Source organism: Dipteris shenzhenensis, chromosome 7 (genome assembly GCF_047967505.1).
Source record: "Dipteris shenzhenensis isolate YYH24624 ecotype China chromosome 7, Dip_SZ_1.0, whole genome shotgun sequence".
Classification (NCBI taxonomy): Eukaryota; Viridiplantae; Streptophyta; class Polypodiopsida; order Gleicheniales; family Dipteridaceae; genus Dipteris; species Dipteris shenzhenensis.
The window spans coordinates 21634779-21659984 of record NC_141602.1 but is presented as its reverse complement, the minus strand read 5'-3'; the positions used below and the strand labels follow the sequence as shown (position 1 = coordinate 21659984).

Below are 25206 nucleotides of genomic sequence, written 5' to 3'. Positions count from 1 at the left end.
CTCATCTTACCTAGATCCATGACACACAGACTGGGTTTGTCCAAGAGCGCAGCATCCTGGACAACATCTTCACGTTCTGGGAGGCAGTGGATTGGTCTAGGGAGGAGTCACAGCACTGGCCATCCTTCTCTTGGACTTTGAGAAGGCCTACGACAGGGTGGAGTGGTCATTCCTGGAGGGCACTATGAGGAGATGGGGTTTCTCAGACAAATGGGTCAAAGGAGTTTCAGCGCTATGCGCAGGGAGCTCTAGTCAGATGATCATCGGAGGACACACAGGCGAGGCCTTTCCTCTCTCTCGCTTGGTTCGCCAGGGCTGCCCACTAGCTCCCTTCCTCTTCCTGTTTGTAGCGGAGGCTCTGGGCTACTATTTAAGATCACAGGTGGCGGGTCTCACAGGGTTGAGGCTCCCAATTAGGTAGAAGGAGGAGCTCCTTGACTCAGAGTTTGCAGATGACACGGCCTTGTATGTTGAGGGCACCACATCGAGTCTAGAGAGAGTCAGAGGTGCCTTGCTATCTATTGTGAGGCCTCAGGTGCACGGATCAACTGGACGAAATCCATAGGCTTCTTCACGGGCTTTGAGGAGACATAGGAGATCCGTGAGTGGGGAAGTGACTTTGGTTTCAGATGGATACCGCGGGGTCAGATAGCGAGATACCTCGAATGCCAGGTGGGTATTGACATTACAGCAGAGCAGCAAATTGCCCCGGTCCTTGAGAGTGTTCGACGCAAGCTTCTCTATTGGAGTTCGGTCAAACTCTCCCTCGCAGGTCGCGCCTTGGGGTCGCGATAGTGAAGAATAGGTATGTGTGATCAGCTCCTGGAGAGACTGGTGCTACGGTGAAGTCGGTGATACATGAGGTGAAGGTAGGGGATCCCATGATGTAATCTACTACACTAGTGCCCCCCCCCCCGTGTGGGAAGCAAGTAAAACCACCTGAGGAGGGCCACAGGTCAAGCCCGTTGTAGATGATGAGATCATACATCCTGCCCAAATCGCGCGTGTCCGTATGGTGTAACAGGCCCGTGTCGGTCCAATGAGATCCTGGTCATACCTGCTCCGTCTAGGTTCATGTCTGGTAGCATGATAGAGTCATCTCAAAAGTCCAGGAGTGGTGCCTAGCGCGTGCTTGTCCTGGCGTTGAAGTCCCCAACAAGGAGAACTTCCCTGTGGGCTGAAAGGTCTTGGATATCTTGATGTCAGGGTGCATATGGCGATGTCTCACCCTCCTCTTGTGCCACTCTGGCGAAGTGGGATGTGTGTGGCGGAAAGTAGCATATTGCTATGAAAAGGTCACGAGTGGCTGTGCATCGGATTCGGATCCACATGAATCGGGAGTGTGCATCCTTCCTCTCAATGGAGATGGCTCCAGTGAGGGAAGACCTGTACAATACTGCGACCCCGCCTAATCCTTGAACTCCTCCTATATCCCTCGTCTCATCCCTGAAGGCTGACTCCCATGTGTAGCCACTGACTATCGGTAGTGGACGCTCTGGGCTCTGGTGTGTCTCTGTGTGAAAGACTATGTCTCGTCCTATGTAAGATTCTGAGAAGTTCCCTGGGTCTGACCATAAGGAACCATTACAGTTCCAAATGGTGCAAGCTAGGGTCTCGGAAACTTGATCTCATAGGCCCCGTCCCCCTAGGGGGTACGGGTGGGAGCCTGACGGGTGTCGGTCAACAACCTACCATCTCGGACCACGGCCCATTTCCCCTCCTTGCGGGCAACATCCCGCTGCTAGAGAAGAACTCGTCACTCCTCAATCTGTAGTGGTGTCAAATCCTCATCCATGGACAAGGTGGGATGCTTTCGTAGAGCGGCTCGACGTCAGAGTGTTGCTAGTTGAGCATGTGAATCTTTGAAGCGAATGACTAGGGGTTGCTCTCGGTTAGGGTCTCTCCCAACACGCCATGCTCCCTCTATGCCATGGTCAGGGACCCCCATGGTGGTGGTCACAAAGGTGATCGCCTCCTTCATGGGCATCGTACTAGTGTTGGTGCTGTCTCGCGTGATCCCTCGTATCCATATGTTGAGGGCCTTCGAAGCCCTTTGCTGCTGCTCCTGTATGGCGGCTGAAACGGTTGCCTTTGTGGGCTCCCGTTTCGCCACGTGCACCCACCTAGTCGTCTCTGCTATAGCCGACTGTATCGTGGCTATCTGTGCCTCCATCTCTATGACTGGGGTCCCTCCAGGCGCTGCTCTCAAGGTCCCGAGCTCCTCTCGAAGCTGTGAGATATCGTGTCTAAGCCCCTGGATAAGGGTGCCCTGCTCGTGTATAATGCGGGCCTGCTCCTCGGTGTATAAGCATCTGGTGGGGGCCTAAGATATCCTGGTCCAAGTGGGAACTGGATCTTGAGAGGATTTGGAATGAAGGTGGGCTGCTGAGGTTGTACGGGGGGTGGGGACAGCGTGATCTGGGCGAGGAAGTGGTATGTAGGAGTAGCGAGGCCGGATGAAGGGTGGCTAACTAAGAGGTAGAGGGGATATGAGAGAAAAGTACGGTGGAGCCGTGGCCGGTTGGGCTAGTGGTGGGGCTACTGGAGAGGAGACCTGTGATGATGATGTAGGAGAGGGGGAGGAGAGAGGTGGCGTAGATGATGAGGCAGATGATGGTGGTGAAATAGTGGTGGTAACCATAGAGGTCGAGGATGTGGTGAACGGCATGGGCTTCTGGTGGTCCCCTTTCTTCTAGGCCGCGGTGTTGTCCACTGTCAAACCGCTCCGGTTGCTACGTTTGTTGAAGTCCTCCAAGCTGAGTTGCTTTTGTGTTTTCCCTTTGTCATCGTTCCCCTTCCCCATCTCCTTGCGTATGTGAATTTGGACCGAAGGGTCTCCTGCCTAGTCCCCTGTCCTCCTCATCCCCCTTTGCCATTCATTATGGGGGGGGGTAGTTAGTGGGCAAAGGAGGGGTTGCAGGAGGGCGGAGCTGCAAGCGGAGGGGGCAAAAACAGGAGCAGCTTGGGAGGGGCAGCGCGAGGGCCGGAGGGGCATGGCGGAGGTGAGCGGGGGCAGGGCGGAGAGGCGAGGGGCATGGCGGAGAGGCAGGGCAGAGTGGAGAGGCTATGGGAGAGGCTAGTGGTGGGGAGCGGAGAGACCTGACCAACGGGCAGGGCGGAGAGGCTAGCGAGAGGGCGAGTGGAGAGGCTACGGGAGAGGCTAGCGGGAGAGGCTAGTGGGAGGGAGTGGAGAGGCTAGCAGGCAGGGCAGAGGGGCATAGCGAGAGGGCAGAGAGGCTAGCGGTAGGGAGCGGAGAGGCTAGCGGCCTAGCGAGAGGCGGAGGGGCAGGGTGGAGAGGCTAGCGGGTCAGGGCGGAGAGGGAGTTGCCACGGGCGGAGGAGCTGCAGCAGCGGAGGGAGGAGCTGCAGCGGGCAGCAAAGCCGGATCAGCAGGGTCGGAGCAGCTGCAGAGGCGGAGGAACATGAGCGGGCAGAGGGCGGAGCAGAGGGAGGAGCAGCCAAACGGGGGCGGCTGAAGCACAGCCAGCAGGGAAGCGCAGCCAAACAGGGGGGGCTGCTGCATGTGGAGGCGCAGCCAGACGGATTGCGGATGGAGAGGTATACAATCTTCTTCATGGTAGCACGTTTTCAAGAGGGCTTCTGAGGAACACCCCACGCACTGGGGGACAGTGGCAGCCTTCACATAGATGGATCTTCTCAGAGGCGCCCCTTACGAGGAAGGGCTCCCCCTTGATGAGGAGTCTTCAAAGGGTTTGGCAGAGACTAGCAAGGGTTCTCATCCCTGCTCCGCCCAGATGCAAAGAGGAGTTCGAGTGTCAGCCCCTTATGTGACACGCAGAGGTCAGAGATTAGGAGGGACGTATGCTTGGGCAACGGACTCACATTGGTTGGCCATAGTGGGACAGTGGTCCAGCAGGGTCTTTTGGTTGTTGGAGCAGACTACCTATGGAGGTAGAGGCGAGGCTTGACGCCCTAGCGCATCTGATAGGGGTAGGCAGCGGATGGGCGAGATCGACTTAGCCATTCCTGAGTCCTGGTGGGAAGGACTTCACATTTGGAGAGACAGTGATGGCTGGGGCAGTTTTCCCGTACTGGTGTTCCCTTGAGGATTTTGATGCAGCGCAGTAGCACGCACCCCGGCTTCTTCCGTGTAGGACCTGGAGGCCTACTGTAGCCCCTCACTGGGAGTGACCCTGAGATGGATGGGAGTCTTGATGGGATACAATGCCAGATGATCAGAGTGGTAGGACGCTTGGGGAAGGAGTGGCACATCGATCCTCCCAGTATCTTAGAGCAGGCGCCTCTAGATGGTGCCTCTGGCTATCAGAGGGTAGACCCCTGAGGGAGGTCCAGTGGGACTCGGGGGAGTAGTTCTGGCCCTCTAGGGGCAGCCTAGCTGAGACGATAGATGAGGTGCCTTTATTTTCCTACACCACACGGATTGGCAGGAGACTTCAGATGAACTCCCTCGAGGGAGAGACACTGGGAGACCCAAAGAGTGCCCTGGGATGTTCGCTCCAGGTTTTGGACGCGGTTGTAGTCCAGCTTGCGGCCGAGGAAGATTTTTTACTTCTTCTGGCTGGCAGCCCACGGAGGCTTGCCCATCGGCCCGTGGTTGGAGCAGATGCGAGTGGAGGGGCAGTGCCATTACTGCTCATATGGTGTCCTGGAGACTATCCCACACTGCCTATGGACCTGTTGTAGCGCAGCGAGGATATGGATGAGAGCCCTCAGGATCATGACACACATGCAGAGTCTTCACAGAGACTACACCTGGGGGACGGTGGCTTGGTTGACAGAGGGAGGACACGCGTTCCACCGGATACAGGGTCAGAGCATTCAGAGGATTGCACTCTACGAGGCATCCCCCCCTGACGCCCTAGCTCCTCCTTCCCCTAGGGAAGGTCAGAGCATTCATAGGATTGCACTCTACGAGGCATCCCCCCCTGACGCCCTAGCTCCTCCTTCCCCTAGGGAAGACAGTGTTTGGGAGGTGGTAGCCAGCATCACGGCTTGGAACATTTGGGTGGCTCGCTGCAGTCTTGTGATGTGGTTGCCATTTGGCAGGATATCATTTACACTCTACGGTCCACTTGGGAGCGTGGGACTCCAGGCTCCAGGGCGACTATGAGAGGCATGCTCGTTTCTGCAAGGCTTGGCCTGCAGGTGTTTTCTAACATCTTCACTACGCGAGGGATTCGCTGGCTGTATAGTCCCCCCACTTGGCTGTTAGCCCCAGTTCCCAAGACCCCCTAGGCAGTGAGCTGGGCTTCTCTGGAACATGCCGGTTTTTCTTTCAGCCTTTTCCAGTTTTTTCATACTTAGCACCTTCGGGGCTGTTGTCTTGTATGAAATCTTTCAAGCAATAATAGAAGGTTCCTTTCTTTGGAAAAAAAATAAAAAATTACCAGAAAACATGCTTGACAGTTTATGTATATATGCAACTGCAAGTCGCTCTCCCTTGGGAAACAACAATCCAAATGGCTGTGCACCTTGCAAGTACTGGAAAACATGCTTGACAGCCTGCCAATGTAGTGTCCTTGGGCTGCGCATAAAGCTGCTCAATTGTGACACTACAAACTGAGTATCGGGCCGAGTATTGGATAAGTATGTAGTGCATCAAAACGGTTCATTGCCATCATGCATGGACAACTTCAGCCTTGGGCTCCATGGGAGTATAAATGGGCTTGTAGTCGTGAAACTACACCACTCTATACAAAATGATGATCAACAAATCCCCCCCTTCCTTCTTGACTTAGAGAGACTTTCAGTTGGACTATTGCAAAGACCCTTGCTGGTCAAATGCACATCTATGTTAGCATACCAGGCTCGAGGATCCTGCTTTAAGCCATATAAAAAGCCTTTGGGTAGCTTCACAACACCTTCCAGGAGGTCCCCAGTCAGAAAGATTGCTTTTATGTCCAAGTGCTGCATTTGCTAACCAAAATGTGCAGCCATTGCAATGACACCTAATGGTAGTCATTCTCAAAGTGGGGCCAATAGTTTCTTCACAATCTATCCCTTGTTTCTGGGCATAGCCTTTTGGCAACCAACTGTGCAAAGAATTGGAGGCAAGAGTTTCTTCATAATCTATGCCTTGTTTCTGGGCATTGCCTTTGTCAACCAACCATGCTTTGCACCTGCCATAAGATTTGCATTTTAACTGGTTTGCCTACTTGTTGCCAATTGCCATTTTACCAATAGGCTTTATTCACCAAATCCCAAGCGTGTTCTTCTTCTTCTTAATAGAATCTCTTTCAGTCTGCATGGCCTACATCCAATGCACACTATCTCATGCATCCTCAAAAGAATCAGGTTCATATACATCAAAGAGATCGATAACCCAAGCCGAATCTGGAAAGTTACCCTCATCAGTGTTTCTGGTGCGCTCCATGTCCACCTTCAAAGAGGAATAGAAAGCTTGCTCTCCCTCATTAGTGTTTCTGGTGCGCTCCATGTCCAGCTTCAAAGAGGAATAGAAAGCGTGTTCTTCTTCTTCTTAATAGAATCTCTTTCAGTCTGCATGGCCACCAATGCACACTATCTCATGCATCCTCAAAAGAATCAGGTTCATATACATTAAAGAGATCGATAACCCAAGTCGAATCTGGAAAGTTACCCTCATTAGTGTTTCTGGTGCGTTCCATGTCCACCTTCAAAGACGAATAGAAAGCTTGCTCTCCCGGAGAGTAGTACGCAGTAAACATTGGACTGTTCTTGTTTCCTGCAAGGCTAAACCTTCCTGTGCAGCAACATCATCAGCATCATGCTGAGTAACAGGATTCGCCATAGGCTGATTTGAGACATCTGCAACTTGTTTGTTCTTGCCCCAAAATCAGATTTTCAGCAGGTTATCAGCTTTTGCATCCAAAGCTACTATGGCATCAAACACATCAGCATTAAAAAGAGCCATTATTTACTGTTTAGCGAGTTCAGCAAGGGGCTGATCTGTATTGTCTACAAAAATAGTGTCTCTACTAACAAAAAATCCCGCTCCGTGACCAGATTGTAGAGGCAGTAGCCCTTGCTTTCTTTGCTATAGCCCACAAGAATGCATTTGATAGTTTCATCTTCAAGCTTCTCTCAATTCTAGATTTAGATGCTCGTCTGAGAGAGACTAAAATGAAATCATTTATTCTTCACAAGCAGTTGTACTTTGAATGAAGAGATTTTGGACTACTTTTTTATTAGCCTTCTCCTTCAGTGCTAGCCTTCGTCATGGCTGAATCTTCCCTTCACCTCCGGAGTGCCAACAAAAACTTAGTACGAAGACTTTGTATAAATGGATGCTCAAGTATGTGTGGGTGTGTGGATTTGTATGTGTGAGAGCATATGTTTGGGTGCTGATGAAGTTAGTGGGGATGTCATAGTAGCTAGTCCTTGCTATGTGTAATGGAGTTTATGGTTTTCAGCCTTATGAGTGACTATCACGAGACTATATTGTGTTTTTAGAGGATGAGTTTGGGCATGTTCCTAGATTCATCTATATATAAGCTTTCCATAAGCAAAGCAACCAAACATGTGCAGATAATTTACCTTGGGTATTCTGTCATAGCAAGCATGACAAGGTGGAAACACTTTCAATGTCTTAAAGGGACAGTGGTTCAGCACATGATTGGCACACATAATTGCTCCCATCCAAAATTGGTATGGCAGCCCCTTTGCTTTTCCCAAGTATTTGGAAAGAGTTGTGATAGTAGATCAGTTCATGCATAGCACTTATTTTTGTGGCTAAAAATGTTTCAATGGCAGCTTATTTGACCGTGTACTATCAAGCTTGGTTTAAGATTGTATGGTAGGTGTGTCGTTCTATGTTCTTCACCTACCTATTTTTTGCATTCAACAATTCTACTAATTTGGGAAGCCTATGCATGAATCTGAAGATTTTTCTTCCATAATTTTGAGAAATTATTATTTTAGTCTTGCAAATTTGTTTTGTCTTGCAATTCATCCCTATTAATATGAGGCGACGTTTTTGAAAAAAAAGTTTCCCAATCATTTTGCTGAATTCTACCTATTGATGTTTGTGCAGATGATGATGATGATGATGAAATTGACATCCTTGACGACGAGCAAAAGGAGGATGTGATGGCTGCAGATTTTCCAAGTACCTCATACAAACACAATCTCATGGAAGAAAGTGATGCACATAAATACAAGAGAGGCAAGAATGCCTTTATGAAGGAATATTCAGATGTGTTGAGTAGGGAGTTGCACTCTTCCAGCCTAGCAAAGAGCTTTGTTCAGGTATGGACAACATATTGTTAAGTACCCGGACTGACGTAATTGCCTATATTGTGCTAGATCTATTTGATTACAAATCTGATTGTATGAAAGTTTTGCTTGAGAAAAACAAAGGTCAAATCCACATATGTTGTGCATGCTCCTCTCTCCGTATCACCAATATAAGCAGTCTCTATTTTTATCTAAAGAGAATTGCCACCCCTCTAGAGCCCTTACCCGTTGTGTCTCCTCATTTCTCTTCTATGGGCTGACTCGTAAGTGTATCTTGTCTCTCATGTGTCTGGGTGTAGAAAATCACGTCTCTGTAGGTGTAGGTCTCTGTGAATCCCCTCAGGTTAGACCAAAGAGTTGTGAGAAGTGCAATAGAAATGAACAGAAATGGGGAGAGAGAGCACACCTCACACACACCACACTGAGAGAGAGAGAGGAATAGCAGAGAACTTCGAGTGATCTCTGGCAAAAGCCCCTCTACACCTGGGGAAAACCTATGCACAACAAGCTGCTCTAGAGCTGAACACAAGCGCTCAACAACCACCACTAGCTGTCACCAAGTTGAAATACTCCAAAGTCACAGTTTTAATTGACCATTTATTTGATCATAATTACAGATTAATTCATTTATTTAATTATGTTCAAAAAGTTATATTTATTTGGTCAAAGATAATTAACCTCGATTAAGCCTAACCTCGGTTAGGAAGACTTGGCTTCGGCCAAGATGGTTAACCATGGTTAACCAAAGAACCAAAGCGCTGACTTCAGTCAGAGAGTGTTGACTTCGGTCAACGAGACTCGTCTTACGCGAAGAGAGTTAACTTCAGTTAACCAAGATGTGCCAACCTCAGTTGGAGAGACTTGGGCATAATTGAGGCGCTTCGACTGATGGTCAAGCCCCTTAATTACGACCAAGGGGGTTGACCTCAGTCCACCAAAGAGTTTGTTATATGCTGCGTTCAAATGTTTGCTTGGTGGGGATGCCCACAGAGACTAGGATTAGTCTAGAATTGATTTGCATGCAAAAGCCCCAAGGATTAATGGGTGCCATGGCTATGTGCACTTTAATTAATTGTTGCAGGTACTAAGAGGTGTTGAACGCCCAAGCCATAAGGAGCCTAGCAAGCGTCCAGGATTTGTTCGCGTGACCAAGTGCTTCGAAGATCCAAGAATTTGCCCTTTGAGGCACGTAATAGGAATTTGGACACTTGGCATGTTGCCAAAAGAAATGAGCTGAGAGCTCTCTTGTAATGATCATCTTCACATATGTTTGTTAAGCAAGCAGCACATGAGCTGATTCTGTAATCTGTACTCAGTTTTCATATATGAATAAAGACCTTCGGGGGTCCAGCCCGCCGACATTTGTCCTGGGCCCTAGTGTGCTTGTGAGAGAGAGAGGAGAGAGAGAGAGAATGCGATCTTCTCAGCAAGAAGGCAGAAATAACAGATGCTGATTTAATCAAAATTTTCGGTTGGAGAGATGGGCTGTTTTTGTTGGAAATAGAAGATAGAATCACTCACACCTGACACTCCCGATGTAGCTCATACAACAGTCAAAGAGTCGGAGAGAGAGAGCACAAAACTCAGATATATTCCTCCACAATAGTGGGCAGACAAAAGCTCAAAGATGAGCACAAAGGATAGGAAGGCTGCTGTCAACAAGAACTGAATATTCTCCTCTCCCTATGCACTTGCCCGGTGCAAGGCAGGTTGGTGCTGGTGATGGAGAATCGAGGAATGGAGCCCCTTTTATAGGAGGGCCTGGAGCCATGAAACTGGCCGATTAGGCGAGTGGGCTGCAGCCTACTGCACCGACCCCTAAAGGGGCCAAAATGGTCGCCCCTAGGTCAGTTGCTAGGCCAGCCTCCTGGCCTATATAAAGCCCCATATGTTGGGCTCTTTTGCTGCTGCTGGCTGGTCCTGGTACTACTCCATGCGTCCCCCGTATGATGCTGGCGTAATCTTCCATGTAGGCTGCTGGCGCAGTCCTCCACACAGCCAGGTAACCTCAGGCCTTTCCCCCCTACAGTCTTCTGCTCCCTTGTCCCTTCCAATCAGGGGTTCACAGGTAGGGCAGTGACATTTCTAACACCCCCTCTCAATGACACAACTGTGGGCCGATCCCCATGCGTTGAATGAGGTGTTCCATCTGCTCCCTGGGAAGTGCCTTTGTGAAGACATTTGAGATGTCGTCGTTGGTCGGGCTGTACATCAACTCTATGACTTCTTCGTCGATGAGTTCTTGAACAAAGTGGTAGTGGACCTCGATGTGCTTCATCCGTGCGCGAAACACGGGGTTGTTGGCGATCACTATGCAACTCTGGTTGTCGGACATAACCACCGTCGCATCTTCTTGGGCCACTTTCATGTCCTCCAAGATCCGCGTGAGCCACAATGCTTCACATGCCGTTGTACAAGCAGCCCTGTACTCCGTCTCTATAGATGAAAGGGTGACAATAGGTTGTTTCTTACTCAGCCATGACATAGCTTCTGATGAGAGTAAGAAACAATATCCAGAGGTCGATCTCCGGGTATCAATATCACCTGCCCAATCACTGTTGCAGAAAACTCAATGCCTTTCGTATAAGTGATGCCTTAGGTGTAGGTGCCCTTCAAGTACCTTAGCACCTTCATACCTGCGTCCCAATAGGCCTTCTTGGGTGTGGCGGAGAACTGACAGAGCAATCCAACTGCGTAGGAAATATTTGGTCGGGTAATGGTGAGGTAAAGCAAACTCCCCACCAAGCGTCGATATAGTGATGAATCAACCGGCTGAGATGGATCACGCATACTCAGCTTCATACCATTTTCCATGGAAGTCACTGTTGCTTTGTAATTTTCCATTTGAAGCGTTTGAGTAGTTTCCTGCAATATTTCTCCTGTGAAATAAAGATACAGCTCTTTCTCTGCTTCACCTCAATCCCAAGAAAGTAGTGAAGTATGCCTAAGTCAGTCATTTCGAACTCCTTCATGAGAAGTCTCTTGACTTGAGCAATCTTCTTCGTATGATCCCCTGTAATGATGAGGTCATCTACATATAGAATCAATACCAGCCGCAAATCCCCCTCTGTGTCGAGATAAAGATTTGCCTCTGATGGACTCCTCTAAAGCCCGATCTTCTTAAAGAAAACATCTATTCGCTGGTACCAAGCTCTGGGGCCCTGTTTCAGCCTGTATAAGGCCTTCTTTAGTTTGCAGACTTTTGATGGGGATCCTGGAATCTGAAATCTTGGTGGCTGTGCCACATATACCTCCTCCTCCAGGGTACCATTCAAAAATGCAAACTTGACGTCCATCTGAAAAAACTGTGATGAGCAGCCAAGGCAATAACTATCCGAATAGTCACCATTCTATCTGTGGGGGTGAAGGTCTCGTCGAAGTCAAGTCTTTCTGACTGTGCATAGCCTTTCACCACCAATCTTGCTTTGTACTTGTCCAAGCTCCCATCTGACTTGAATTTAAGCTTGTCCACTCATTTAGTCCCAATGACCTTCCGCTTGGTTGGTTTGGGCACTAAATCCCAGGTGTCATTTTTCATAATGGCATCCATCTCTGCCTGCATGGCTTCGTGTCATTATGGAATATCCTTTGCTTCCTAGAAGGAACGGGGCTCCTCAAGCTGAGCCACCATAGCGTAGTTAACGGAGGGAGTCTTCATGTTGCGTTGAGACCGCCGCACTCCGGAGCTACTCTCGGGAATGTTCGTGACCCGTGAGTCTGCTAAAGTCTTCAAATACCATTGAGGTAGCTTCTTCTCTAATGGAGGGGCCTTTGATGGAGTTGCCTTGGGAGCTGGCTCTGGAATAGCATGCTCCTCCTCCTCTTCCTCGAGGTCTTTAGTCGGCTCCATCTCTTGGATGGTGACCTTGGGTGGGGGTTATGTAGGAAGTTCAGGAACCTCTTATGCAGGATGTGGCTTTGACTTCTCAAAGATCACATCCCTGCTGAGAAGGATCTTCTTCTTTTCCGGGTTAAAAAGGCGATAGGCCTTGGATTCTTCACTGTATCCCACAAAGATACATTTTTGGCTATGGGAATCAAGCTTCGTCTACTCATCTTTATGCACATGAACAAATGCATTAGAACCGAAAACCCGTAAATGAGATATCGTGGGCTTCTTACCATAGTAAGCTTCATATGGAGTCTTGTCATCAACAGCCTTGGCCTTGGTTTTGTTGAGGATGTGAACGGCAGTGTTCACGGCTTCACCCCAGTAAGCTTTTGAGAGATTCTTCCCTCACAGCATGGTCAAATTTGTCTATGTTACGGTCCTGTGCTTCCTCTCAGCAACTCCGTTCTGCTGAGATGTGCGAGCTGTAGTGAGCTGTCTCTTGATCCCGTGCTGCTTGCACAATCCATTGAACTCGGTAGAAGTTAACTCTCCCCCTCTGTTGGTGCGGAAGGCTTTGATTACCTCCCCACTTTCCTTCTCTACTTGGGTCTTCCAATCTTTGAATTTCTCATAAGCCTAAGACTTCTTGGCTAGGCAGAATACCCACGTCATGCGACTAAAATCATCCACCAATAAAAGAGAATACTGTGAACTTGTGAATGAATTTGTTGACATTGGGCTGCAGATGTCGGCGTGAACCAACTCAAGCGGCTTCTTGGCCTGTGATGAGGCCTCCTGTGGGAACTTGTCCCTGTGTTTCTTGCCCTCCAAGCAAGCCGTGCAAACACGATCATTGCCTGCTATCGGTGGAAGTCCATCCACCATCTTTGTCTTTTGCATCTTGACGAGAGTGCCATAGTTGACGTGACTGAACCGCTCATGCCGCAATTTGGATCTTCCATGGTCCCCCGTGCACCAACAGAGCGTTGAGCCGATATAGCCCATGCTCCTCGACCACCTTTCCGTTAGCCTTAGGTGTGACAGTGACTTTTGCCGTTGTTGAATAAGACCGACATATTGTGCTTGTCCATTTGACTGACAGCAACACCCTTCACAGGGCATATCCATTTATCCCCCACAGTGACCTTGGAATTGGGATTCGTACCTTCCATGGTTTTGAACCACTCCTTGTGGGACATGTGCTTTGAAGCTCCACTGTCCACGTACCAACCTTCCTTTCCTTCACTGACTGCATAAGCAGAGCAGTACTCAGTGATGGTGAAGAGAGCGCTGGTCATGATGTTAGCCGATTTGGTCTTTAGCTCCTCCAGGAACTTGGACTCCTTCGCTTGAGATCCGCCTTTTTCTTGCAGCACTCTTTAGCAGAATGACCAAGCTTCTCACAGTAGAAGCACTTCATGTGCCTCTCTTTCTCTGTTGTTGTTCTTGGAGTCTTTGAACCTACCCTTGCTGGGCTTGTCCCTTGCCATGAGAGCCTTTTTGTCCACTTGAGTAAATAGCTTTTCTCGAGCCTCTTCTTGCAATAGTAAAGGGCCAAGCTCCTCGAAGGTGAGAGGCTTGGTCCTCTGTCCTGCAGTGACCGTAGTCACGAAACTCTTGAAGCTGCGAGGTAGCTTGTGTAATGTCAGCAATGCTAGATGACTTGAGTCTACCTTCAAACCAACTGCCACAAGCTAGTCCCTTACCACCTTGAGTTTTGTCAGACGGTCATGAACATTGTCCGCCTCATTCATGTCCAGATTGTACAATTGATGTTGAAGAATCAGAATACGAGATGTGTTGTCTTTTTTATACAGATCCTTCAGAATAGCCCATGTCTCTACAGACGTCTCGGCCATCTGGATGTGCGGAAGAACAGAGTCCGCCGTGGTCGGTTGCTAGGCAAGCCTCTTGGCCTATAGAAAGCCCCATATGTTGGGCTCTTTTGTTGCTGCTGGCTGGTCCTGGTACTGCTCTGTGTGCCCCCGTATGATGCTGGCGCAGTCCTTCACACAGCTAGGTAACCTCAGCCTTTTTCCCCCTATAGCCTCCTGCCCCCTTGTCTACTCCAATCGGGGGCTCACAGGTGGGACAGTGACATTTGTAACAGTTTTGAGTTGCATTGGTATCAGAGCGGTTGGTTTTATTTCCTTTTGAGGAAGTGATGATCCAAGCTGGAGTCTTATTATCAAATAAAGCTCTCTAGAATAGACTGGTCATTCTGGGATCTCGGCCAGTGACAATGGACTTAGGCATACCATGGCGCTTAAAGATCTGTGCGATGAAAGCTTAGCTATATGATCTGCCTTTATAGTTTTGCGTACCGGAATGAAATGAGCTTGCTTGTTGAATCTATCAATGATAGTCCAAATCCCATCATTCTGTGACATTGATCCTGGCAAATCAAAAATAAAGTCCATTGTGATACTTTCCCATGGTGCGTGAGGCATGTGAAGAGGCATAAGTAGGTGCCTTCCGTCTATCATATTTGACCTTCTGATAGGTTAGGCATTCTGTAACAAATTGATGTATATCTTTCCGCATCACTGGCCAAAAGAAATACCTCTCTAGGGCTTGAGTTGTTGCTGTAATTCCTCTATGCCCAGCATATGGAGGTGCATGGCATTTCTCCAAAATCTTTTTCCTCATCTCTTGGGTGGCGCATAGACAGTCATCTTTCATTAGATACCCATCTTTCAGGGAATAGTGACTGGTAGACTGCCCCTCTTGCATTTGCTGTAAAATCTCACCAATATCTGCATCATTAGCATATTGCTCCCTTATTTCTTCCAGATCCCTATGATAAGCAATAGTCACATTGTTCACCTGGGGTCTTCGAGACAAGGCATTTGCCACTATATTTTGAGCTCCCGGAGTATGGACAATCTGAAAATGATACATTGACAGCATGTTTGCCCATTTCATATGCTTCTCGGAGAGCTTTATATGAGTCAAGAAATATCTGTCTTAATTTTAAAGTCTGCACCCAAAAGATAATGCTTCCATATGGATGGCATGAATTACAGCTAGCAACTCTTTCTCCTAGATCCCCAAATATCTCTCTACATCCCGGAGTCTTCTGCTCTCATAGGCCACTACATGACCATTCTGATGCAATGCAGCCCCAACACACTCCCCATAGGCATCACAATCCACATCAAATGGATAATACAAATCTGGAACTATCAAAATTGGCTCTGTGGTCAGCTTCTCTTTGAGTGTGGTGAATGCTTTCTGCTGTGGAATATCCCATTTGAAAGCTGCACTTTTCTTGGTAAGGTCGTGAATTGGTGCGGCTATATCCTCAAAACCCTAATATGGCTTGGATCTTTGCCGGATCCATCTGTATCTCATCTTTGGATATTATATGCGCCAAATAATGGATCTCTTTCAAGAAGAATTCACTCTTCTTGCTATTTGCATAGAGCTGGTGATTTCTCAGCTCTTGGAAAACTTAAGCAAGATGTTCCTTGTGCTCTTCTTCGGACTTAGAGAAGACGATAATGTCATTGAAGAAGGTTCCTGTGAACTGTCTATAGGGTTGCAAGATACGGTCCTTCATTCTATTGAAAGTAGCTAGGGCATTTGTCAATCCAAAAGGCATCACCAGATACTCGTATAGCCCAAAAGTAGTGCAAAACACTATCTTGTGCACATCCTGTGGCTGTATCCTCACTTGGTGATAACCACTCTTTAAGTCTATCTTGCTGAAAACTGAAGCCCCACTTAACGGGTCCAGCACATCATCAATGTGCGGAATTGGGAACATGTTCTTGATGGTCATTTTCTTCGGACTTAGAGAAGACGATAATGTCATTGAAGAAGGTTCCTGTGAACTGTCTATAGGGTTGCAAGATACGGTCCATCATTCTATTGAAAGTAGCTAGGGCATTTGTCAATCCAAAAGGCATCACCAGATACTCATATAGCCCAAAAGTAGTGCAAAACACTATCTTGTGCACATCGTGTGGCTGTATCCTCACTTGGTGATAACCACTCTTTAAGTCTATCCTGCTGAAAAGTGAAGCCCCACTTAACGGGTCCAGCACATCATCAATGTGTGGAATTGGGAACATGTTCTTGATGGTCATTTTGTTCAATGCACGATAGTCAACGCACATATGAAATGAAGCATCTTTCTTCTGTACCAGCAGTACAAGGGAACAAAATGGAGAGGAACTGGGCTGAATCAACCCCTTGGACAACAAGTCTTACACCTGGGCCATAATTTCTTCTCGCTGAGTTGTGCTAACTCTGTATGGGGGCCTATTAGGTGGCTCACTACCAGGAATCAGTTCTATACCATGATCTTCAGGTCTTTCAAGGGGTAACTCCCCTGGCAAAGCGTCAGAAAAAAAATCTTTAAAGTTTACAAGAAACTGAAATTTATCCTTATCTTCTTCGCTCATTTCAGCATGCATTTCAACATCTCTTTCTTTTATTAAAACCATGTACGCTGAAACTACAGACTTTATTGCTTTTCCAACCGAAATATTTGATACATAGTCTCCCCTGTATTCCTGGCAACCACTCATGTTTTACCTCTATGTAGAAATTCAAGCACTTTCTCAAGAAGAGTTAATTTCACTGCCTTGCGATGGAACCAAGGCATATCCAGAACCACGTCATGATGGTTCAGTGGGGAGATGAAGAAGTCTTCCTAGTCAACATAATTTTGTACATGAAGACAGAGATTCCCTATCAGGGGAGTAACTGGCACAGGGTTCCCATAGAACATCTGGTCAGCATCTAGAGCCCTGCCCAACTCCGCTGTCTTTATTCCCAGCCTCAGGGCTAAATCCTTTGATATGAAGTTATCTGTAGCGCCGGGATCAAACAATGTAAGTGCATGCTGGTCTCTGATCTTGCCCCAAGATAGCAGCAACCCCCTTTCCTCAGGGTTTGTCACTCGGTCCAAAATGTCCTGAATTCCTCTTGCCATCGGCTTTTGCTGTCTTGGTGGCTTTCTCTACTCCCTTGAACCTGAAGGTTTCTCGGGGCACTGGGCAGTCACATGCCCTTCCTTCCCACACCTAAAACATTTTCCCTCTTTGCGAAATATGGCTATCTGCTCAGGGGAGAACTGGGGTTTGCCTTTGAAGGCTTTTGGTACTTGGTTTCCCCTCGGCTTCGGAGGCTGAGATTCCCTCTTCGGAGCCTTGGGAAACTCCTTTTTCTCTAACTGAGGTGTGGATGTCTTTTTCTTGTCTGCTGTCCCGGCATAAAGAGAAGGCACTATGGTGGGCTCCTGCATATTCATTAAACTCGCCCATAGTGGCTGCGTCCATGATATCATGTACGCCCTAACGTTGCTCGGTACTATCCACAGCTTGAATCTTTGGCGTAAGACCAGACCTATGTTTTCTTACTTGGGTCTTCTTCGAGACCTTCTTGAAGGGAGTGATTTGCAAAAATGCAGCCCAAATTTTTTGATTGTAGGTCTCTACTATATCTGTTGCATCCATATGCAAGCTGTCCCAGGCGATAAGAACATGGTCTTTGAACTGCTTGGGCATAAACTGTTCGTAGAAGGCTTTCTTGAAGCCCTCCCACTTTCTTGGAGCAGTGCCAGCTGTAGTCTGTGCGACGTTGCTCTCAGGTGTAACCTCACCATGTGCAGCTTCCATGCCAAAAGCTGCATCACACTGTCTAATGAACTGCATGGCTTTTTTTGTCTGGCCATACTGGCCATTAAAAGTTGCAAACTTGACAGATTTCCCACCTTCCTTGAACTCCTTGGTCTTTGCTCTTTTGCCTGACTTCTTCTTCTTCTTTTGCTCTTCCTGGAAACATCATCTACAGAAAGAATAGGAACTGCATCCAAGGATCTCTTTTTGGCTATCACCCTCTAGGTTGCCCCAAAATAAATTCTCTGCTGCTGTTCCTCTGCATGAGGATATACGAGCCTGCGAAACAATGGATCCCTTCTGGCTTCCATGAGCTGTGCCAATAAATGTTTGTAACTTGCCTGTCTTTGCTCTTGCATAGCTTGATCATTCCTGGCACTCTCCTCATGGGAGGGTATGGCATCCTGCTGTGAAGCCGTCACTGCAACTTATCTGAGACTTGCAGACTCTCACACAACTCAGCCTTTGCTTTCAAGGAGAAAATACCTCAACAAGAGGTGTATTGCATTCACGACTTGCGCCGATAATCTCAAAGCATAAACCCCTTTTCTGGCTGCTGCAAAAAGCACTAAAAATGCATCTGTTTCCCCCTTTTTGTCTGTTCAAAGGCATGCATTTCCTTTTTGACAAATTTCTGATTTTTCTGTGTTTTTCTGCCCCTTTTTTTTGTAACTGGACGGGTAACTGTCTGGTTACACTAACCAGACCGGGTGACTCTGGTCTGGTTAGTCTGTGACTGAGCCTCTAACCAGAGTAACTGAGCTGGCTACAGTCCGGTTACTCTAACCAGACTGGTCTGGTTGAGCCAAACTAACTGAACCTCTAACCAGGGTTAGGTTAAATTAACCCTTGGTCTGCCACGTCAGCACCCATGTCATGCCTGCATGCCACGTCAGAGAGCTCTACTTGTCTGCCATGTGTCACAACCACGGATATGTGCCATGTCAACACCTGGCTAGATGCCTCTGCATAGCCTCAATCTGTGACTCCAAAAATGAAACGATGGCATGACTTGCTTCTTTGCACCTTCACAACGCTTGGCCAGCAATAGCAAATCAGTGTAATGTGAAGTGGCTCGACGCACGGCATCAAGAAGTCCATACAATGGACGGAGCCTTCTGCTCACGGCGAGACCTCCGAACAAAATCATGTCGGCTTGAGCTTCCGCATGATCGAATGGAATCAAGCGCCAAACTTTTATGTTGCTACACCAGCCTCTGTGTCAATCTTTCTGTCAACGCCTAGTAGGCAGTGCTCCATAAGCATCACGGGGCCCAAATATTGGCGCTCACGCTCGTCATGATTCTTTGGGCAATCCGGTCGGGTGCTCCCACTATCCCGTGACGCATCACCTGGCAATCCACGACATCTACGAGAACCTCCATCAAACATTAGAAATCGTGTGTGGTCTGCCATCTTGACTATGGCGATGAATCAATCGAAGGAGTCTTCCTTTTGGCTGTGGCGATCACGTAAGTACTTGAATTGGCGTAAAGCTTGGCACTTGGGTTATATAAAACACAGGGACCTACGCTAGTCCTGATGGCATAGGCAAGTGCTCAACTCGCTTAGATTTCCTTCACCAAACTTCCCGCTTGCTGGTAATTTTGTCGTGGGGAGAATCTGAAATTTTCTTCTTCTTTCCATCTCCAGATAGATGGTCAAAGTGAGGTAGCAAATACTACAGTATTGGATTTATTGAAATGCTACATGGTTGACCAAAGTTCAAACTGGAAAAGTACCTACCATTGGTGGAGTTTGCTTATAACAATATAGTTCACAGCTCCATAGGAAAAGCCTCCTTTGAGATCATCTATGGGAAGGTGATTCTACCACCTATCCTGAGGACCAAAGGTGAAATATTTGCAGTTGATCAGTTTGTCAGAGATCTCCAAACAGCTTTTAGCCAAGTCCGGACAGCAATGGAAAGGTCTCAAGAAAAGCATAAGAAGGCTGCAGATAAGCATAGGAGACAATTAGATCTCAAGGAAGGAGATTGGGTGCTTTTGAAGTTTGAGAAAGCTAGGCTCTACAAGCTACAGGGAAAGCTAAAGATGTATGCAAAGTTATCTCCCAGATACTATGGCCCTTTCAGGGTTACAGAAGAGATTAATGAGGTTGCATACAAGTTGGCACTGCCAAAGCATTGGAGGATTCACAATGCCTTTCATGTGAGTCTTCTAAAGAAATTTCATGGACCGGAGCCTATAGAGCCTTATAACAGAGGATCCACTAGAAGTGATGAACAGAACAAATTGTGTATCATACTATATGCAAAGGCCTCTATGGCAAGGAATTTTACAAGTATCTTGTAAAGTTCAAAAACTATACGGTATTGGATGTCAAGTGGATGGATAAAGACATGTCTAATCATCCACAGCTTTTGGATATTTACAAGAAAGCTTTTCAATTGAGGTCAACTAAATAGAAGCCGAGGGGATGTCACCAAGTTGTAAATACTGCAAAGTCGAAGTTTTATTTGAAGATTATTTCATTTATTTAATTATGTTTTCGGTCCAAGATACTTAATCTCGGTTAAGTAAGTGTAATCCCGTTACAACTTCGGCCAAGATGGTTCACCAGATATTAACTATTCTTCTTCCTCTGTAGTGATGTACGTGTGCTACCTAATCACTTCATAGGGCATATACATCCCCACTCAACTCCTGGAACAGAAACGCCAAGGAGCTGGGTGTGCCGTCAGAACAATTGGAGGAATCCATTGTGTGATGCTCCATCACTAAAGACTGCCACAGGTATTGTCGAAGAAGCCACCTCTTGGCCCGAACCGCCTTAGCACGATCATCGGAAACTTGGAACTGTTGCTCTCAAGCCACAAGTGCTAGGTACACTCCTTTGGTCTGGTACTGGTACAATGGGTCATCTGGTACATCAATCGAACTTGGGTACTGGTACATTGCTCCAACAGAAGGTACTGAACATCCAAGTGACATTGCCCTCGGTGCAAGGTCTTCTTCCCTACATGGGCATCTGTATCTCAAAGCTAGATAGCCCCCTCTGAAACCCCCCTCTCAAGTCCAAACTGGTACACGGTCACCAGATCGATGAACTTCAGTGCTCCAATGACAACGTGCATATAACAGCTCACAAGGATCAATCAACTGTGTTTGGATTCCTTGGCTGGCAATCTCTTGACCCATCCGGATCTCCAGCAGCTCATTAGACAATAGCTGCAGCAGTACACTAGGAGACCCTCTCTAGATCTGCTAGGTCATAACGTCCAAACAAAATACATATTGATAACACCTGAGTCAGCGCTCCTCATGGCTCGAGCTCCTACTTGAAAGCCTGCCTTGATCAATGACTCCCGTCCCCATGCACATGATTGGCCGTCCCGCTGCCACCACCATTCCTCCACAGTACACTGCCCATTTACCATCCTTCCTGGCAGCCTTAACTTTGGCTAATTCCGTTGCTTTATTTTTCAGCTGAGTCCCTGTGAGTTCCTCAGCTATCCTTAGTTTAGTACCTTTCAGCTTGTAAGACTGTCGTAAAATCTTGAGTAGAGCTCGTGAATTAAACATAAGGACAACATGATCTTTACTGAGAGAGAGAGAGAGAGAGAGAGGCGTTCACTAACACTTTCAGAAGCTCAAATCTTTGTAAAGTACCTGGTAGATCATGTGAAATACCAAAGGGGAGAACGCAGGTGCTTCTCTTGCTCACTAAAATTGTTGATGTGTGATGGAGTAACTCGTGTAGGCTAGGATATGCCCTCTTCAAACAATAGAATGGAGATAGATGTATCCATTCTGATCTGTTTTCTTCAGGGAGGTTGTGTTTTCTAGGTTACTAAATGACTTTTCATGACGATAAATCTTGGTGAAATTTTAGGATATCAGCCTTTGTTGGTTTTAAATTTTAATGTGCGGATGTGTGCGTGTTCATCTGCATGTGTCTGTCAGTATTAGATATAAGATGTGTATTTACCACTGACAGCTACTTATCCCTGCAGGGAACTGCTGATGAGGAAGAGCTTCCTCCTGTAAATATCGATGTGAACCTGCTGCAGAATTTTCTGCAGTCATATTCATCGCAACAGGGCCTACCAGGGCCTGCCTCAAATCTTCTAGGAGCTATGGGACTACATCTTCCTGATGACAAGGATAAAGATTAATGCTTTTTCTTTTGGTGCTATAAATAGAAAAATCTACAAGCATGATAATGATGTAGATTTCACTTTTGGGTTGCAATAGGCTTTACTATTGCTAATGGTGCAGAGGAGCCGGGAAATTGCTCATATTTAATGTGTCTATTGTTTTTAAGCTTAAATTAATAATTATGTGTTGTCTTGGGTTTCTGTCTCCTTATCCTTCTGAATGCTGTCTATTATCTCACATCTGCATCACATTAATTGCTCACATGGCCTGAAGAGTGTTTCATGTTCTTTAGTTTTTGTAAGAGCTTATCTTCACGATTATCCCCTTGCATGTGTTTCTCCCTACTAGACAGAACATCAATTAGGCCACATGATTTCAGCACCATTTTCATGAGCAAAGTCGTATGCCAAAGGTGAACAATGACTTCCTACCCGAAGAGAATGGGTGTATGTGATTGTTGAACATAAACTCTTTGGATTGTGCATTCGTTTCCTGGTGGACTCCTCTATGAACAAGACACATGTAAGAAGATATGAACAAATTTTTTATTATGCACTTGATGGTATTCATACATGATAGTGCTACAATCATTATCTTTTATTTCTAGGTCCTTGTGACTCTTTTCTTTTTAGGGTTGGATTAGATGCTAATGCAAGTCTAATTTGTTTTGTTGATGTGCAAACATCTCTTAAATCTAAGTTATTTATATCGACAAGAACACTTTTGAGTTTATATGTTGGTAATATCTTCCTATGTGCATGCTAGTGTGACAATTGAATAGAAAGTACGAGCAGAAAATCTCTCTCGTCAGATTGTTTTATCGTGCTTCTTGTTTGCCGAAGTCACATCTAGGTGATTGAAAGTATAGAACTTCTTGACAAGTGGAAAGAGTGCAATCTAGCATTTATTATTCCTTAAGCTACACTCTTGTAGGTGATCTTGGTATGGGACTTTGATGCACAAGGAGTGCAATGCTAGCAAAACAGAAATGCTTTAGCAAAGCGAATGAAGGTGAAGTCGAGTTTGATTGAGCAAGGAAAGAGGAATGAAGGTACCTACACTAATGAAATTGCTGAAATGCATTATGGTTATGAAAGGAAAATAACGGAGTAGGAGTTGGGGGGGGGGGGGGGGGGCGGGGAGAGAGAGAGAGAGAGCTTAGTAAGCAATAGGCATTTAACGTGCATAAGCAGAATCATGGATTGATTATGGACACTCCAAGATATCTCAATATTGAAACTCAATTTACTCTAAAGCAATTGAGGCTCTCTGCATATATATCATAGAGGCAAAACATTACCAATATAGACAAGTGAGAGGCTATCATCACAATTGTAATCTCGGCCCTCCGAGCATCATGTGTGGCTTTGGAATGAGTAGGATGGCTTTTGGAAATTCAAGAGAACATGGCAGCCTAAATGATTGCATGACTAACTGGCAGCCTAAATGATTGCATGACTAACAAGAACTCGGATGGATAGCTTCATGTATGGCTCAAGCTTGTTGAGAAGGATCCTTTGAGATCCATGAATACTAGTTTCATGTTCTCCTCTTAAAGGGAGAACATAAAAATTAACTACCCACATAGGGCCAAGTTATAAAAATAATGCCATCCACATAGGGCTTTTGCATGCATAGCGCCAATCATGACACAAAATGTTGGAAATTTGCAATCACCTAGGGCTAGATTGCAAAAGTAGAATCATGAATACTTGCATGCTTAGAATAGAGAACACACATTCATGAGGCCTTAATATCAAATCATTATAAAATGTCCACCCTACATGCCAATAAGTGCATTATTGCGCTATTAGTGTTCTATTGCACAGAGGCTCAAGGAGTAGAGGGTAGTACGTCTAAATCAAGTTGAAGTGCCGTCAATATGAAGACCAGTGTTACATTGCTTGAAGACTAATGTTTTCATTTCATCAACTAGTTGAGTGGTAGTGAGAGCTACATTGTTATCAAATACCTAACTTTCATTTTGTTAAGCATTGCATGATTTGAACAGCTAGATCCTTTAACCTTTGCTTCTTGTATGCATGTATGTATTGTCATCTTGAACTCAGTTAGCTTTGATACCAATAGAAAAATCTTAGCAACAAGCATCTAATGCATAAATAAATACGAAAAGAAGCATAGACTAGTTGATTGGCCTTGTAGAGCACTACATGTTATAATACCAACACCTACATGCTTGCCCTTAATTGCTCTAAAGGAACCCTACTAACACTCTTATACAATCCTAAATCACGGTTGTTAGCCAAGCCATAAGCATGCTTCTCTAGATATATTCTAGCAACATCCAAGACACAACGCAAAGCCACAAACAAGAGGCCTCATGGCCAACTAGACCTATCCAATCATCTAATGCAGCTCCAAAAGAGCCAAGATCGCTTCTAGACATGAGAAAGATTGCATAATGTTTGCATGAGCAATCAGCATGCAACCTCCAAATGAATGGCTTCCACTCAAGCTCATTGACAAGGAACATTCAAGTTCCTAATTAAATCATCAGAGAGAGAGAGAGTGAGAGAGAGAGAGAGAGAGAGAGAGAGATCTATAAAAATTAGCGAAAAACCTTGTGGGTCTATGAGACAATGTACAAACACCAAAAAGTGACTTACTACATCTGGATAGTGACTTACTACATCTGAGAATCGGGGGAGTGTACAAGGCTGAACTCCTCTTGAGTTATTATAGGGCATCATAGCTATATTTTAATATTATCATAAGTGGCCTTGGTAATGCTAGTTTAAGACAGCTTCTTTTACTTTGGTGATTTCATTGTTTCTTTGTTTGAGCTAGTGAGCTAGATCAATGTGAGCTCCTTAGATATCCAAATCTTTGTATGCTTCAACGTATGTGTTTGTCTGAGGATCTTAACTCTTGCTACCCTCCCTCCGAAGTAAAGCTATGCTTGTGTACCATTCCGACTAATATTGCATATATCATTTTTCGCCCAATCAGCTTGCGGTACTTCCTCCTTAAGACATATGATTATGTCATCTATGTATTTCTCATCATCACCATGAAGGCAACCATCTTTCAGTCCTCCAATGTGTAGGATCGTCTTATTTCATGCTAGTTTCTTGCTATTTTACTTCCACATAGAGATGCGCTCTATTGACTACATTGAAAGCATCAACAACCATTGGTGATCATATCCTTAACCGTGGAGATGAGTGCCTGTGCCTGTGGAGACCTCTGCAATAATTTCCTTCTTTCTATTACTCTCCATATCCTGCACTTTTGTCCCAAGGGCCGCAAGATGAAGTTTGAGCTCTTTGATTTCTTGCTTCTGCAAGCAGTAGATTCAATTCTGTGCTCTGAGATGATCATCTATCTATGTGTCTTTGCATAGGGGGTGGGTGTCGATAGGGCTGAAATAGCTGAGTGCGAGGGCTTGCTTATTGGTTTCAAGAAGGCA

At 46.3% G+C, this 25206-nt stretch overlaps 1 protein-coding gene across 1 annotated transcript in view; it reads left to right on the top strand.

Annotated features, from left to right (window-relative positions):
- The window catches only part of LOC147900091 (suppressor-like protein), a 41359-nt gene extending 19393 nt beyond the window's left edge, over window positions 1-21966 (top strand). Inside the window, exons 4-5 of the mRNA XM_087377497.1 lie at window positions 7994-8208; window positions 21632-21966. Coding sequence (XP_087233623.1) covers window positions 7994-8208; window positions 21632-21793 — 377 coding nt within the window. The 3' untranslated portion in view covers window positions 21794-21966. The remainder of the gene's footprint in view (window positions 1-7993; window positions 8209-21631) is intronic.
- Window positions 21967-25206: the final 3240 nt, after the last annotated feature.